This window comes from Myotis davidii, unplaced genomic scaffold, assembly GCF_000327345.1.
Source record: "Myotis davidii unplaced genomic scaffold, ASM32734v1 scaffold147, whole genome shotgun sequence".
In the NCBI taxonomy this organism is placed as follows: Eukaryota; Metazoa; Chordata; class Mammalia; order Chiroptera; family Vespertilionidae; genus Myotis; species Myotis davidii.
In genome coordinates, this window is record NW_006383010.1 from 1,306,827 (window position 1) to 1,320,390 (window position 13,564).

At 36.8% G+C, this 13,564-nt stretch overlaps 1 protein-coding gene across 11 annotated transcripts in view; it reads right to left on the minus strand.

The window, feature by feature from the left end:
- Positions 1–3,378: 3,378 nt before the first annotated feature.
- Positions 3,379–13,564, minus strand: part of FAM184A (family with sequence similarity 184 member A) — a 52,375-nt gene continuing 42,189 nt past the window's right edge. For 3 of the 11 annotated variants that reach the window (XM_006778426.2, XM_006778420.2, XM_006778422.2), the window contains 5 exons: positions 10,628–10,745; positions 8,407–8,511; positions 7,137–7,193; positions 5,335–5,537; positions 3,379–3,734 (listed from right to left, as the gene is read on the minus strand). In XM_006778426.2, the coding sequence (XP_006778489.1) occupies positions 3,653–3,734; positions 5,335–5,537; positions 7,137–7,193; positions 8,407–8,511; positions 10,628–10,745 (565 nt within the window). In that variant the 3' untranslated portion in view covers positions 3,379–3,652. Of the gene's footprint in view, positions 3,735–5,334; positions 5,538–6,065; positions 6,215–7,136; positions 7,194–8,406; positions 8,512–10,627; positions 10,746–13,564 lie in introns of those variants that run through there. The other 8 variants (XM_006778427.2, XM_006778424.2, XM_006778421.2 and 5 more) reach the window with 5 other exon arrangements.

The window sequence follows — 13,564 nt, forward strand, 5'->3', positions numbered from 1 at the left end:
GTGGTGCCGAGAGTGGGCGGGGCGCGGGGAGTTCCTGGGCGGGGCCGACAGAGCAGCCGCCCCAGGTGAAATGGGAAGGTGTGCGGTGCTTCAGAGACATTGTCAGGAGTACGCTTTCTCTACCAAAACCAAAGCCACGAAGGTTTTCCTCCTGTGTCTTCTAGAAGTTTTGGAGGATTTTATGTTTACGCCTGTGATCCATTTAGAGCTAATTTTTGTACCTGCGAAAATACGGTCTTAGGTAACTTCTTTTGCCTATGGATAGCGAGCACCATTTCTTGAAAGAGCTATCCTTTTCCCATTGAAAAACCTTTGCATTTATGTGAAAAATAAAGTTGTCCTTATATGTGTGGTTTAAGACTCTCCTATTCTGTGGCCATATCTGTCTTATCCTTACAAAAATACCGTGTTGTCCTTAATTACTGTAGCTTTATAATATAGAGTTGAAATCAGATTGTGCTTGGCATTCAATTTTGTTCTTTTTCAAAGATGTTTAGAATTTTCTGTTTCCGTATGACTCTTAAAACCAGTTTGTCATTTTCTGTTAAAAAGCTGGGATTTTTGTTGAGGTTGCAAAGCATCTGTAGGTCATTATAGGAAGACTTTACATGTTAATAATATTGAGTCATATGCCCTTTGAACAAAGTAAACCTCACCATTTATTTAGGTGTTAAATAACTCTCAACAATGTTTGATTTTTTGTTAAATCTATCTCTAACTCAGATTTGCCCAAAAAGGTATGCAGGAGGGGGAAATCATACTTGTGGATGCTATGTAAATGACATTTTCAACTTCAATTTCTGATCTTTTCCAGTGTGTAAAAATACAATTGAACTTTTAAAATTTATTTTTTAAATAAAATTAATAAACTTAAGTTTTCAGAGTTTTAGGTTCACAGCAAAATTGAGCAAAAAGTACAGAGAGTTCTCATATACCACTGTCCCCACACACCCACAACCTACCCCACTACTGACTTCTGCTTACTAGAGTGGTGCATTTGTTACAATGGATGAACTTACATTGACATGATTATCACCCAAAGTTCATGGTTTACAGTAGTTTCACTGTTGGTGGTAGACATTCTGTGGTTTTTGACGGATGTACAATAACATGTATACAGTATTGTGATATACGGAATAGTTACATTGCCATAAAAATCTTCTGTGTTCTGTCTGTTCATCCCTCCCTCCCACCTAATTGCTAGCAACAACTGATCTTTTCCGTGTCACCATAATTTTGCCTTTCCCAAGATGTCATATAGTTGAAGTCACACAGTAGGTGGATAGCCTTTCAAATTGGCTTCTTTCACTTAGTAATATACATCTGAGGTTCCTCCATGTCTTTTCATGGCTTGATAGCTCATTTCATTTTGGTGCTAAATAATGTTCCATTATCTGCATGTACCACACTTTATCCACTCACCTCATGAAGGACATCTTGGCTGCTTCCAAGTGTTGCCAACTACGGAGAAAGCTGCTATATACATCCATGTGCAGGTTTTGGTGCAAATAACCTTCCAATTCCTTTGGATAAGTACCAAGGAATATGACTGCTGGAACATATGGTATAGTTTTGTAAGAAACCACCAAATTGTTCTCCAAAGTGGCGGTACCATTTTGTATCCCACCAGCAATGAATGAAAATTCCTGTTGTTCCACATCCTCTCTAGCATTTGGTGTTGTCAGTGTTTTGGATTTTGGTCATTCTAATTCTAATAGGTGTCTCATTGTCCTTTTATTTTGCATTTCTCCAATGACATAAGATGTTGAATATCTTTTCATATGCTTATTTTTATCTCTGTATTTTCTTTTTTTATATAATTTTATTGATTTTTCACAGAGAGGAAGGGCGAGGGATAGAGAGTTAGAAACATCTATGAGAGAGACCCATCGATCAGCTGCCTCCTGAACACCCCCTACTGGGGATGTGCCTGCAACCAAGGTACATGCCCTTGATCGGAATCAAACCTGGGACCCTTCAGTCCACAGGCCGACGCTCTATCCAGTAAGCCAAACCAGCTAGGGCTCTCTGTATTTTCTTTGGTGAGGTGCCATTTCAGATCTTTTGCCCATCTTATTTGTTTGTTTGTTTGTTTATTGATAATCATTACCCGAAGATATTTTCCATTGATTTTTAGAGAAAGTGGAAGGGAGAGGGAGAGAGAGAAACATCAGTGTGAGAGACACATTGAAGGAAATTGTGGCTGGGGATCAAGTCTGCAACCAACGTACATGCCCTTAACCAGAATTGAATCTGGGACCTGGGACCCTTCAGTCCACAGCCGATGCTCTATCCACTAGGCCAAACTGATGAGGGCCTCTTCTGCCCATTTTTAAATCAGGCTGCTTTTTATCTTATTGTTGAGTTTTAAGAGAACTTTATCAGATATGCCTTGCAAATATTACATGTGTTTGATAAGCTGTGGCCTTATCTTCTCATTTTCTTGACATTGTCTTTCACAGAGCAGGTCTTTAATTTTAATCAAGTCCAGCTTATCAATTGCTGCTTTCATGGATTGTGCATTTGGTGGTGTTTGTTTAAAAAGTCATTACCAAAGCAAGGGTATCAGGGTTTTTTCCTATGTTCAAGAATTTTCAGTTTTGTGTTTAACACTTAAGTCTATGATACACCTTGAGTTAATTTTTTTGTAAAGAGTGTGAGATCTGTGTCTAGTGTGTGCACATGGATGTCAAATTGTCAAAGATTTGCCAACTTTATTGCATTTTTATTGTTTTTAATCATTTGTGGAGTCTTTAGGGCTTTCTCTTTTATGGTTCAAGAGTGAGGTAGATCTTTAAACATTTTCCTTTTTTTATTAATTTTGAAGAGGGAGAGGGAGAGAGAGATAGAAACATCAGTGATGAGAGAGACTCATTGATCAGCTGCCTGCTGCATGCCCCCTACTGGGGATTAAGCCCGAACCTCGGCATGTGTCCTGACCTGAAATCTAACTGTGACCTCCTGGTTCATAGGTAGGTGCTCAACCACTGAGCAACACCAGCCAGGCTAGGGTTTTCTGTATATAGAATTATGTCACCTGTAAATAGTGACAATTTTACTTCTTTATTCCCAATTTGGGAATGCGTTAGGAATTATTCTCTTTTGTTCAGTTTTTTGGAAGAAGTTGAGAAGGACTGGAATGGCCTTGTCAGTTTAGAGAACAGTTTAATTATAGCTCTACATAGTAATGGAACAAATTAAGATGACATATTTGTCCCTCCTGATTTTGTTAAGATTATTGAAACCAAATAATTTAGTATTTTTTAATTATTGTGCAGTAAAACTTTTTGGCACGTCTTACCTGGAACCAAGATGTATTTAAAAATTAAATAAACTTACTTGAAAAAAATGAAAAAAAACATAAAATGCAAAGCATCGTTATTTGTTCTAACAAAATTTATTATGCAGTAATTACAAAGGTTAAAGACTCTTCCATCTCAAATAAAAATAACTATTATAATTACACACATAACATAGTACCTTATAAGAATGATTCCAATAAATATCACAGAAATACAGTGCATTTTCAGATCGGAGAGACAAATCCTTTCCCGTTCACAGTGTTTGACAATAGGAAGGCCTATTCACTTAATGATCCTAAGGTCATGCTCTTAGTAACCAGTCCACACAGAGCGGAGCCAACTCAAGTCTTTCAGAATGTGAAGTACCGGGCAAACCACTCCTGGCGCTGGGGGTCTGGAGAAGCCACCGGGGAAGCTTCACTCTGAGGAGGACTGAATTCATAAAGAGAGAGACATGTAACCCAGCATTAAGCTGCTTTGCAAAATGAAGGGTAAAGCACATAAAACATCAGTGTGGATGACCCCAAGGGGCTTTCTAGGTGGATGTGTGTTAAAGGATCACCACTCCTCTGCCCTACGTTCAGTTCTCCATGCCATGGGGCCTGGGACTACACCAGCAGCTCGGATGAAGTCAGTTCACAATGATCAAAACCAAAACACAAACAGTTGAGGAAAACAAAAATGTCACCTTCTTTGAATAAAAAAAAAAAAAAAAAAAAAAAATTCAGGCCTGGCGGGGGAATAAGAGAGAACAAGGTAACATTCCTCTCTTTCAGTGTCTTCTCTTTTGGTTAATTTCAGAATCTGACACAAGCACTTGCTTTATGCAGAGGTGTGCTTCAATACAGCTAAAGTAAGTAACGAAACCGCAGTGTAGTATTTTTACTATAGGTATATATTTATATTAAACTTTCACTTCATAATTCCATACGCAAATACTCTAAGGGGAAAAGGAGTGCATTAAAAGGTCACTTTCCCCTCCATCTTCAAAGTTACATAATTCATACTTATCTCTTAAGTCAAACTAAAGATTCTTTGGGCTAGTTGAGAAAATAAAAGAATCCCTACCGTCTTTGGGGGAAATTACAAGGCACGCAACAATGTGTAATGGCAACTCCCGTAGTCATGTTCCTTGAGCTCATGCACATGCATCTTACTGATACCTGAACATACCCATGCACAAGGGAAAATAAGCAACACAAAATATTTAGCAGGAGACACATTCAAAGGTGAACTTGACTATTTTTAATTCTTGCCATTTTTTCTATTTAAAATAATTAGTTATTAACTATGTCATTAATCACTTAACCTAGAAAAAGATAGTCTACCTGTAAGACTCTTACTAGTGATGCTGCTGTTAATAAAAATAAGTTAAAAGAAAATAAATGTAAAGCAGCTCATAATCAGTAATAATAAGTAAGCATAAAACGACAGTACCTTCTGACTTTAATCTTTAATGGATAAATAACTGGATTTTGTTTAAATTTTATTCATTAACATACTTAATACCTCTGAGATGACTTAAAATTGGAATGTCAATTATAAACACTATTTTTTGCTTATGTATATCATTAAGTTCCCAGGGCTTACATATTTTTTATTTTGGCAATAAGCCTGTGTAGTTATAAGTAAGCCTGGTAAACAAGAAAAAAGAAACATATATAACACAAGAAACAGAAACAAATAAAAGCCACTAAATTAAAACAAATTTTAAGCTCTCTAATAAGGATGATTATTGAAAAATTAGTGACAACACTAAAAATGAAGCAAGAGTCCATAAATAAATTCTAAGCATGGGAATGACATTAACACCTCCTTAAGCATTTAGAAAATTGACTAACAAATTGGAAAAAATCTTTTTAAAAATCAAAAAAGGGTTCTCTAGAGAGGTGATCAATATATTTTGAAAATACTTCACAGTATTTTCCTAGGCTGTTCTTAAAGTAGTAGATTTCTACAATGTCAGAAGATAAATTTCTCAAGTTAAAAAAAAAGTAAAGAAAAAAAAAACCACTGGTGAGACGGGGCTCACCTCAAAAAGGTCTTGGGCTCTTTGGGTGGCACTGGCTGTGGGAGTGGCTTGTTGCTGTTGAACTCAGTATCGTGGACTGGAGAATTAGGAATGGGATCCAGACGGTTAGGATGTCCATTGCCCACTCCACCAGATTCCAGAGCACTTAGATTGGGAACACTCACAAACCTGTTTGTTGGTGATTTATCATTCTTCTTCTTTTGCTGCATTAAAAATAATACATGTGAGGATAGTCCCTGCATAAGGACAAGTGAGAAAAGAGGAATCATAGAAGATATAAATTTGGCATGGGAAAATTTTGGAAGCTTTCTGTTACATTGGGATGTTAATATGAACCAGTGTTACCCAAAGTGCGGTCTGGGGATCCTTGTAGGTGTTCTTTATCTACATGGAATCCTCACAGGCAGACATGCTGCCAGGACAGAAAGAATGAGGAAGAAACATTTAGGAATGGTTCACGGGGGAGGGAGGAAGAGCAGGGAAGAATGCCAAGTGGTAAAGAATACTGGGAGGAGCTGCCGAAACCGGTTTGGCTCAGTGGATAGAGCCTCGGCCTGCGGACTGAAAGGTCCCAGGTTCGATTCCGGTCAAGGGCATGTACCTGGGTTGCGGGCACATCCCCAGTGGGAGATGTGCAGGAGGCATCTGATCGATGTTTCTAACTCTCTATCTCTCTCCCTTCCTCTCTGTAAAAAATCAATAAAATATTTTAAAAAAAAGAATACTGGGAGGAAAAGGGGGAAGGAAGAAGGGAAAAGAGTAGGTCTTTCAGCTAGCACGAGGATTTAGGCTAAAATTAGGAGAAGGTGTACAGTTAAGCATAATATTAAAAGAGAGTCCTGTGAACTTTAGCCATCTGTCAGAGGGAGGCAGTCCTTGCCTGGAAAAAAGGGAATGAGAAAATGCTTGGCAATACAGTTTGAAACAAATCTCACATTTCTACTTAAGATCTAAAGTTGACTTAGAGAAATAATTGGGTCTTAAATTCAATGCACCATCTTTCTGAAGAGAGAAAATTAAATATGCATAATTAAGTCTCCTTTCCCAATTAATTGGTAGTATCATTAATTGGCTCACAATCTTTTAGAAAAAAATTAAAGTTTATAAAACATCAATTTTTTAATTTTTAATTGTTCTTTAAAATTAACAGATGAAATGGGGAATACAATAGCAGATTATCAAAATTTATCAGCTTGGCCCTAGCTGGTTTGGCTCAGTGGATAGAGCCTCGGCCTGTGGACTGAATGGTCCCATTCAATTCCAGTCAAAGGCACATGCCTGGGTTGTAGGCTCAATCCCCAGTGGGGGGGTGTGCAGGAGGCAGCCAATCAATGATTCTCTCTCATCACTGATGTGTCTCTCTCTCCCTTCCTCTCTGAAATCAATAAAAATATATTAAAAAATTGTATCAGCTTGTAAATTATTAATGTTAGTCTATTTTATTCACACCTCTAGAATCAATGAACATCATCTTACTATGCAGAATAAAAATTAACATGTAAAATACTTTCAATATTCCCATATTTTACTAGTTAGATGTATGGTAAATGTATGAAAAAATTTTTGGAAATGACTCCAAAGGTTGGAAAAAATACAATTCATAGATAAGACGGCCCTTTCCCTTTCCTTACAAAGTAATAACCTCACTATCTAGACATTGTCCTCTATAGCAGAGTCTCTGATAAGGAGCCTATGTTAGCCTAACTGAAAAAAGAAAGAATAATATTTTCTTCAGAACTATTTGTGGAAATTGAAGTCATTCTTAGGAGTCAAAAATAATTAGAAAGTTCTGAGAGATATACCTTTTGCATTTTCTTCTTCCAGTCACCAGAGGGCATAATGAAACCTACTGAAGATTTCTATTTTAAGAAATCAAAGGTATCATTGGTAAAGTTCGATAGTAATTGTTTTGTAGCTACAAACCTAATTCTAAAAAACAATAAATACAAGGAAAATATTTCAAGCATATCTTGTCTTAACAAGTCTCATAATCTTGCTTTATAATTAAAAACTTACCTCACCCTAAATTATGAACTTAAAACTAAAACTGACTACATTCATTCATTCACCAATTATTTATTGCGAGCCTTCTATGTGCCAGGCAGTATTTTAGGCTCTGGAGATAGTCATTCTATTTTATAAAACATCTAAGTTTAAAGTTTAGAAAGCTTTAATTTGTGAAAAGACACATTCCATGTTCTTAACAGAACATGGCCTTTGAAAACAAACATTTCTGACTAACAGCCTAACATACCTAAATTAGGCATGATGTACAAATTAACAAAATCCGAATTAAGTAATATCTTTAGCACTAGTGCTTTTGCCAAAATACATGTAATCCTCTGAAGCCAGTATACATAATTATTTATTCCTTATTACTTGCTTTCATCACTAGAATAATTTTGGTGCCTTCCAGGTAATAGGATAAAATTTTGCAACTGGACAGATATTTATTGAATACCCATTGTACCCAAAGCACTATGATGGGAGCCATAGGAAGCTGGGGTACAAAGCTGTCTAAGACTTAGTCATGTCCATTTCATTCGTCTCTAAGGCTCTTCTATCCTAAAAGAGTAATAAAGGGTCAGAATAGGTTATGTTCAATTTTAATTAAGGAAAAGTCGTTAAGACTGAGAAAAGTAAAGTCTTTCTCTGACAGTCGGTCCAACCCAATGTCCGTTAAGATGGCAGGCCTTACTAGGGGGAGCTGTTGGGTACACAGAGCTGGAGGGTCCCCCAGAAGCTGGTGACCACTAGGAAATGACAAGAAGTTATCTTGAGGAGCCTTAGAAGATAGTTTTCTTTAGAGATATGAAAAACAAAATGACAGCACCAAAGTTTTATCATATGAATAAAATGTTATTTTAAGGAGCATTATCAACAAATAAATGAATATTATGGGAGTCTCATTCTGAAAATGAACACATGAAGCTTTCATAGATTTTAGTCCTAGATTATTAAATTTAAGAAAACATATTTTGGAAGGTTTAGCTTATGCTACTCTAAATATTTTATAAAGTTTTAATCAAGTTTTAAACCATATCCCTATTTCACCGTGTGTACAGCACATACCTTAGTCAATGGATTAATAACACCAACAGTAGGACTTGAATTAAACACTTTGTTGAAGTTAGTTTCTCGATTGACTAATTCCAGCTGATAAAACTTATTATCCTCCTATGCAAAAGAATTACAAACATCTCTTAAACATTTTCTAGTGAATGTTTAACAACTTAATTGTTTAAATGCCATTTCATTCAAAATTTAATAAAAAACCTGAATGAAGATTTATATACCTTGCTCAAAGATTTTTTAACCGGATTGCCAGTGTCTTACAGACTGCTGGTGGGTAAGTTTTCAACATCTTTCAAACCCTACGCTCCAGCTCTCTTCTCTACCCTTTAACACCCTCTGCCTTAAGACTGGGTGTGAATGTTTTAGGTGTTCCCATCCACGTTGCAAAGGGCTGACTGTGCAGTTTGGGCCAGCTTAACCTGCATTCGTGGAGCTGTGTGCATGGTTGAGTTGTTTCCACATGTGAAGATGACACTAGGATATAGCATTGTTCTTGAGTCCTGGAAGGATAGTTGATCTTGTCTGAGCTCCTCTCTGAGACGTCAATGTATGACGGCAGTGGTAAGCACAGACAGAGACAAACACTTTGCCTTTGTCTTCACCAACAGCATGTGCTAACTGAACAACCGTACGGGTGGAAGTAAACAGAAGTAAATGGAACCGTGTGAAATGTAGGATTGTGCTCTAGTAGAACTAGATTCTTCATCTCTCTCTTAGTTACCGCTATCATCATTTCCATCATTAATTTTAGCCCATGTGGCTCCCAGTCCACAGAATCGGGGTGTAGTGGAAAGAGAGTGGAACAACCCATGGCTAGATTCCTGGCTTTGTCACACACTGTGTTGCTTTGGAAACTTACTTTACTCTTTGAAGTCTAATACCTATCCTGTTGCGAGGAAAAAATACAATTTTATCTGTAACACTCAGTAAGAGCTAGAAAATCAATAGCTATTTCTATGGACCACAGATGAACTGAGAATCTTCGAGAGAGAGCCTGTAGCTTAGACTTCGTCGTGACACCTTTTGTCCATGGGAACAGGGTTCCACGGAACACAGCTTAGGAAATTAACCGACTAACTACAAGAGTACAATGCAGACTAATGCATGAGTGCGCTATTCTTTCCTACCCAATTCTAATTCTGCATGTATATGCAATATGCTTGCTAATTTGTGGCTGGAATGTCAGGTAATTTTCCATGAATCTACTGCTCTCAGACAGAACACTCTGTGAGGCCTGTGCTCATGCTCACACTGCCTGGAGAACTGGGCGGTTAATGTGTAGACGCAGCATAGCACACACTCTATCTTTCCAATGCCTGCTCCTGGGTCCATCTACAAACCCCAGTCTATTGACCGCTTGTTGCTTTTGGCAGGAACTTCTAAACCTAGACAACAGACTTGTTGTCTAGGTCTGGATGCTAGAAAAGATCTGTTAAGGGAAAAGGACGTGAAAAATAAGTGCTCTCAGGCTGTCTTTGCACGCGGATGTCCAAAGTTTTTAATTGAAGGGATCGAGGAGCAAGTATTCAATTTCTAGTTTTACTCTGAAAGATTTCTCATGTCAGAGGCAGTAAAAGGCAGTATGTTAATTGCGGATCAGAACATGTAATTTTAGAAGACTCTGAAATGTTTTATGAGTTTTAAAATGATTGTGTACTTTTTATTCTTAAGGAATAATGGCTTTAACGAAAACAGTGTATTTGTCAAGTTTGTATTTTCTTCCCTGATGGATTTCTCAGAACCCCTAACACCTCAATGTGAACTGAGAATCTTCAAGAGAGAGCCTGTAGCTTAGACTTCGTCGTGACACCTTTCGTCCATGGGAACAGGGTTCCACGGAACACAGCTTAGGAAATTAACTGACTAACCTACAAGGGTACAATGGAGACTAATGCATGAGTGCGCTGACTATTCCTTCCTACCCAATTCTAATTCTGCATGTATAATACAGTCACTTCAATAGAACATTAACTGTACATTGACAATGACATATTATTAAACATTTGATATGCACTAAAATACTGAAAAAAGAGGACCAAACTTAAATGTTAAAATTACTTAGAATTTCTTTGCCTTGTTCATAACATTTTAATAAACTTTCAATCACAATGCACATAAGTTATACTTTCAATTTTTGTTTAGCATCACTTAAAAATATTTCCCCAATCAACAGTGTATTGATTTACTACATGGTTACACCAAAAACAAAATGTCTTACAATTAGTTTCTTTATGACATGGTCCCTTTCTGTAAGCATGGTTTTTAATTCTGTAATCATCTGTACATCTTCTGGTTTTGACTCTCTCATTAGATATTTTTCTTCCATTTCTTCTAGTCTAAAAACAAGAAAATCTTTAGCTCAGTAAGATGACTCAGCAAGGTTTGGTAATACCTACAGTTTTTCATATTAGTCCAGTTGAATACCCACAAAAACTAAAAACCAAACTTTTTCCTTAAAACTTTAGAGGGTAATGATAGGACTGTGTCAAGAACTAAAGCGGTATTAAAAACTCTCCAGTGTTAGATGCTATTAAAGGCTTTGCTGTGTACTTTTTGAATAATTCATTCATTTTATGCCATTCCAAGAGTATATGGGATTGAAGTAAGGTAAGCTCTGTAGAAGAAATGATATGCTGAATGCTACTAAATTAGCTGGAAATGTAGGCTTACTATTAGTACTCACCACAAATACAACATTGTGTTATGACATAAGGCTTGGGAGCATATACAAAAGGGACAAGAAAAAAAATACAGAGGAAAGGGAAACAAGGAATACACATATGAAATCATTCTTTCCTCGTCTATAAGAAATTCAGTTTTAAAATGCTGTTATCAGCTAATCCATATGCACTGTGAAAAAGGTTTATCAGGTTTAAGAGCGTTGTATGTCCTTCTAGGCCTAGTCTGGCGTGAATGAAATGACAAGGTCACTGGACCGAAGGCACTGAGGACTAGAATAGAGGCTGCATTTGTGAGCAGAGGAGACATGGACTCTGAAGAGTCTCACATTTCGGAACAGGGCAGAACTCAGAAGATACAAATGGAAACTGCTGGCTTAGTTTGGGAAAAGCACTTTCCATTTTAGAAATTTTAAATAATTAGAACAATTAAAAAATCATTATAGTTTTTAGAATAAAAAGGGTAAAACTTAAGCTCAATAAAATTATGATTAATGAAGATTCACAGAAAAATTTATTCAATCAACAAGATGAATTTGTAGATGATCTGTCTTCAAGGAACTGGTAACCCATGCCCAACCCCCAATTCCAGAGCAGTGTCAGAATCTCTGTATTTTAATAATTCCAGTAAACTCCTCCGCTACCTCAGCCCAAGCTAAAGGTGCGCAGATAACATATTTGGTCCCCTATCCAGTCCCATAGCTAAAGTTCTAACCTGGAGGTGGGGAGGGATGAGGGTGACAAGAGGTTGTGGGGTTAGGAAGTAACTGTCTCAGATCAGATGGGATTTTGTCAGTTCAGTGTGAGGTTCCACTATCTCTATTTTTCTTCTTTGGTGACAATGCAGAATGAGTGGAAACTGTGATTCACCGAGCTCACATAAAGTGACCTTGCTTTTATCACAATATGGCATTTTATGGACAAAACTTTCTATATTTTATGGGCAAAGGTTTTAAGAAGCTTTAGAAACCAGTCAAAGAAAAAAAGGCATTTGGGTTTAACACTGGAGTAGCCACAAGGTGCCACTATAGTACTTTCTTTATCATCAAAAGCAAGGTAACAAGAACTACTTGCAGGTGAACAAGAATACTTGGTTGTTAGTGGTCGCTAACCACCCCCCCACACCCCAAAATACACACAAACTATGTCTATCTTTTGTTCTAATATAGCGATATTCAACCTTTTTCATCTCATGGCACACATAAACTAATTGCTAAAATTCTGCAGGACACCAAAATATATATTATTTTTTTGCTGATCTGACAAAAAAAATAGGTATCATTTTGATTCATTCGCACAGAACTGCTCCTGTGTTGGTTGTTCTCATTATTTTATTTGACAATCTAAGGGAAAAGAGGTCAGAACTCCTGACTAAATAGTTAGGTATTGTATGTTTTAAAAATTCTCTGGCACACCAGTTGAAAATCGCTGATCTAGAACAGTAAGAAGGTAACGTAAAGTGAGTCGAAAATCAGTTACAATTCCTGAGCTACCATTTTGCATAATAAAGGTCTGCTCTAAACCTAAATTCTAATATTTGTTTTCATTTAGCTTAAACATTCTTTACCTACAAAATTATCAGTTAATCTTCTCTACAAAATACCCTTACATCACCAAAATTTTTTTCAAATACCTGGATATTAAAGGGAAAAAAATAATTCATTAAACTGGACAGACAGAATCAACATAAACACAAATGGGAAAGCATTAAAGGAGAAAACAAGTAATATGATACGGATTTAACTTGCAAGAATATTAGTCTTTTGAAATTCTAATAGGAAGAACACTTGGTCCTATTTTGATACCACTTCAAGTCAACACTAGTTAACTTCCTTCTTCACTTGCCTCACATAATATTCTAAGCCTGCATTGCTTCCCAAAGCTTAGGTGTGAGTGACTGAAGGTACAGGAGATGATTTTTAACTTGTTCTCCTTTAGTCTTTCTGATCACAAGAAGAAGAAAGTCGGTTTGGGTCCATATATCTTAAATAACCTTCATAATATATGCTTCTTACCCTGTCTTACAACACTCAGGCAAGCCATGAACATCATGCTAGCTAGAATCTAATAATATTGTTTTATTTTCACAGAATTTACATTTATATAACTATAGCTTAACCTCTATTTTGAATAATAGATATAATTTTTCAGTAGTGATTATAGTTTTACTGTAGAGATAAGTTTTTCTGTTAAATTTTTAAGTTAAAATGAACCAATTAAAAATGTTAAGAAAATAATATCAGAGGTAGCCAGAAATAACCAAATTCCCAAAGGAAATGTGAGAGGAATACTGCCTTGAGGTAACATACAAGTACATATAGTCTTTTTACTCAAAATATGGATTCCCATTCAAATACAAAAAGAGCCGAAACCGGTTTGGCTCAGTGGATAGAGCGTCGGCCTGCGGACTGAAGGGTCCCGGGTTCGATTCCGGTCAAGGGCATGTACCTGGGTTGCGGGCACATCTCCTGTGGGAG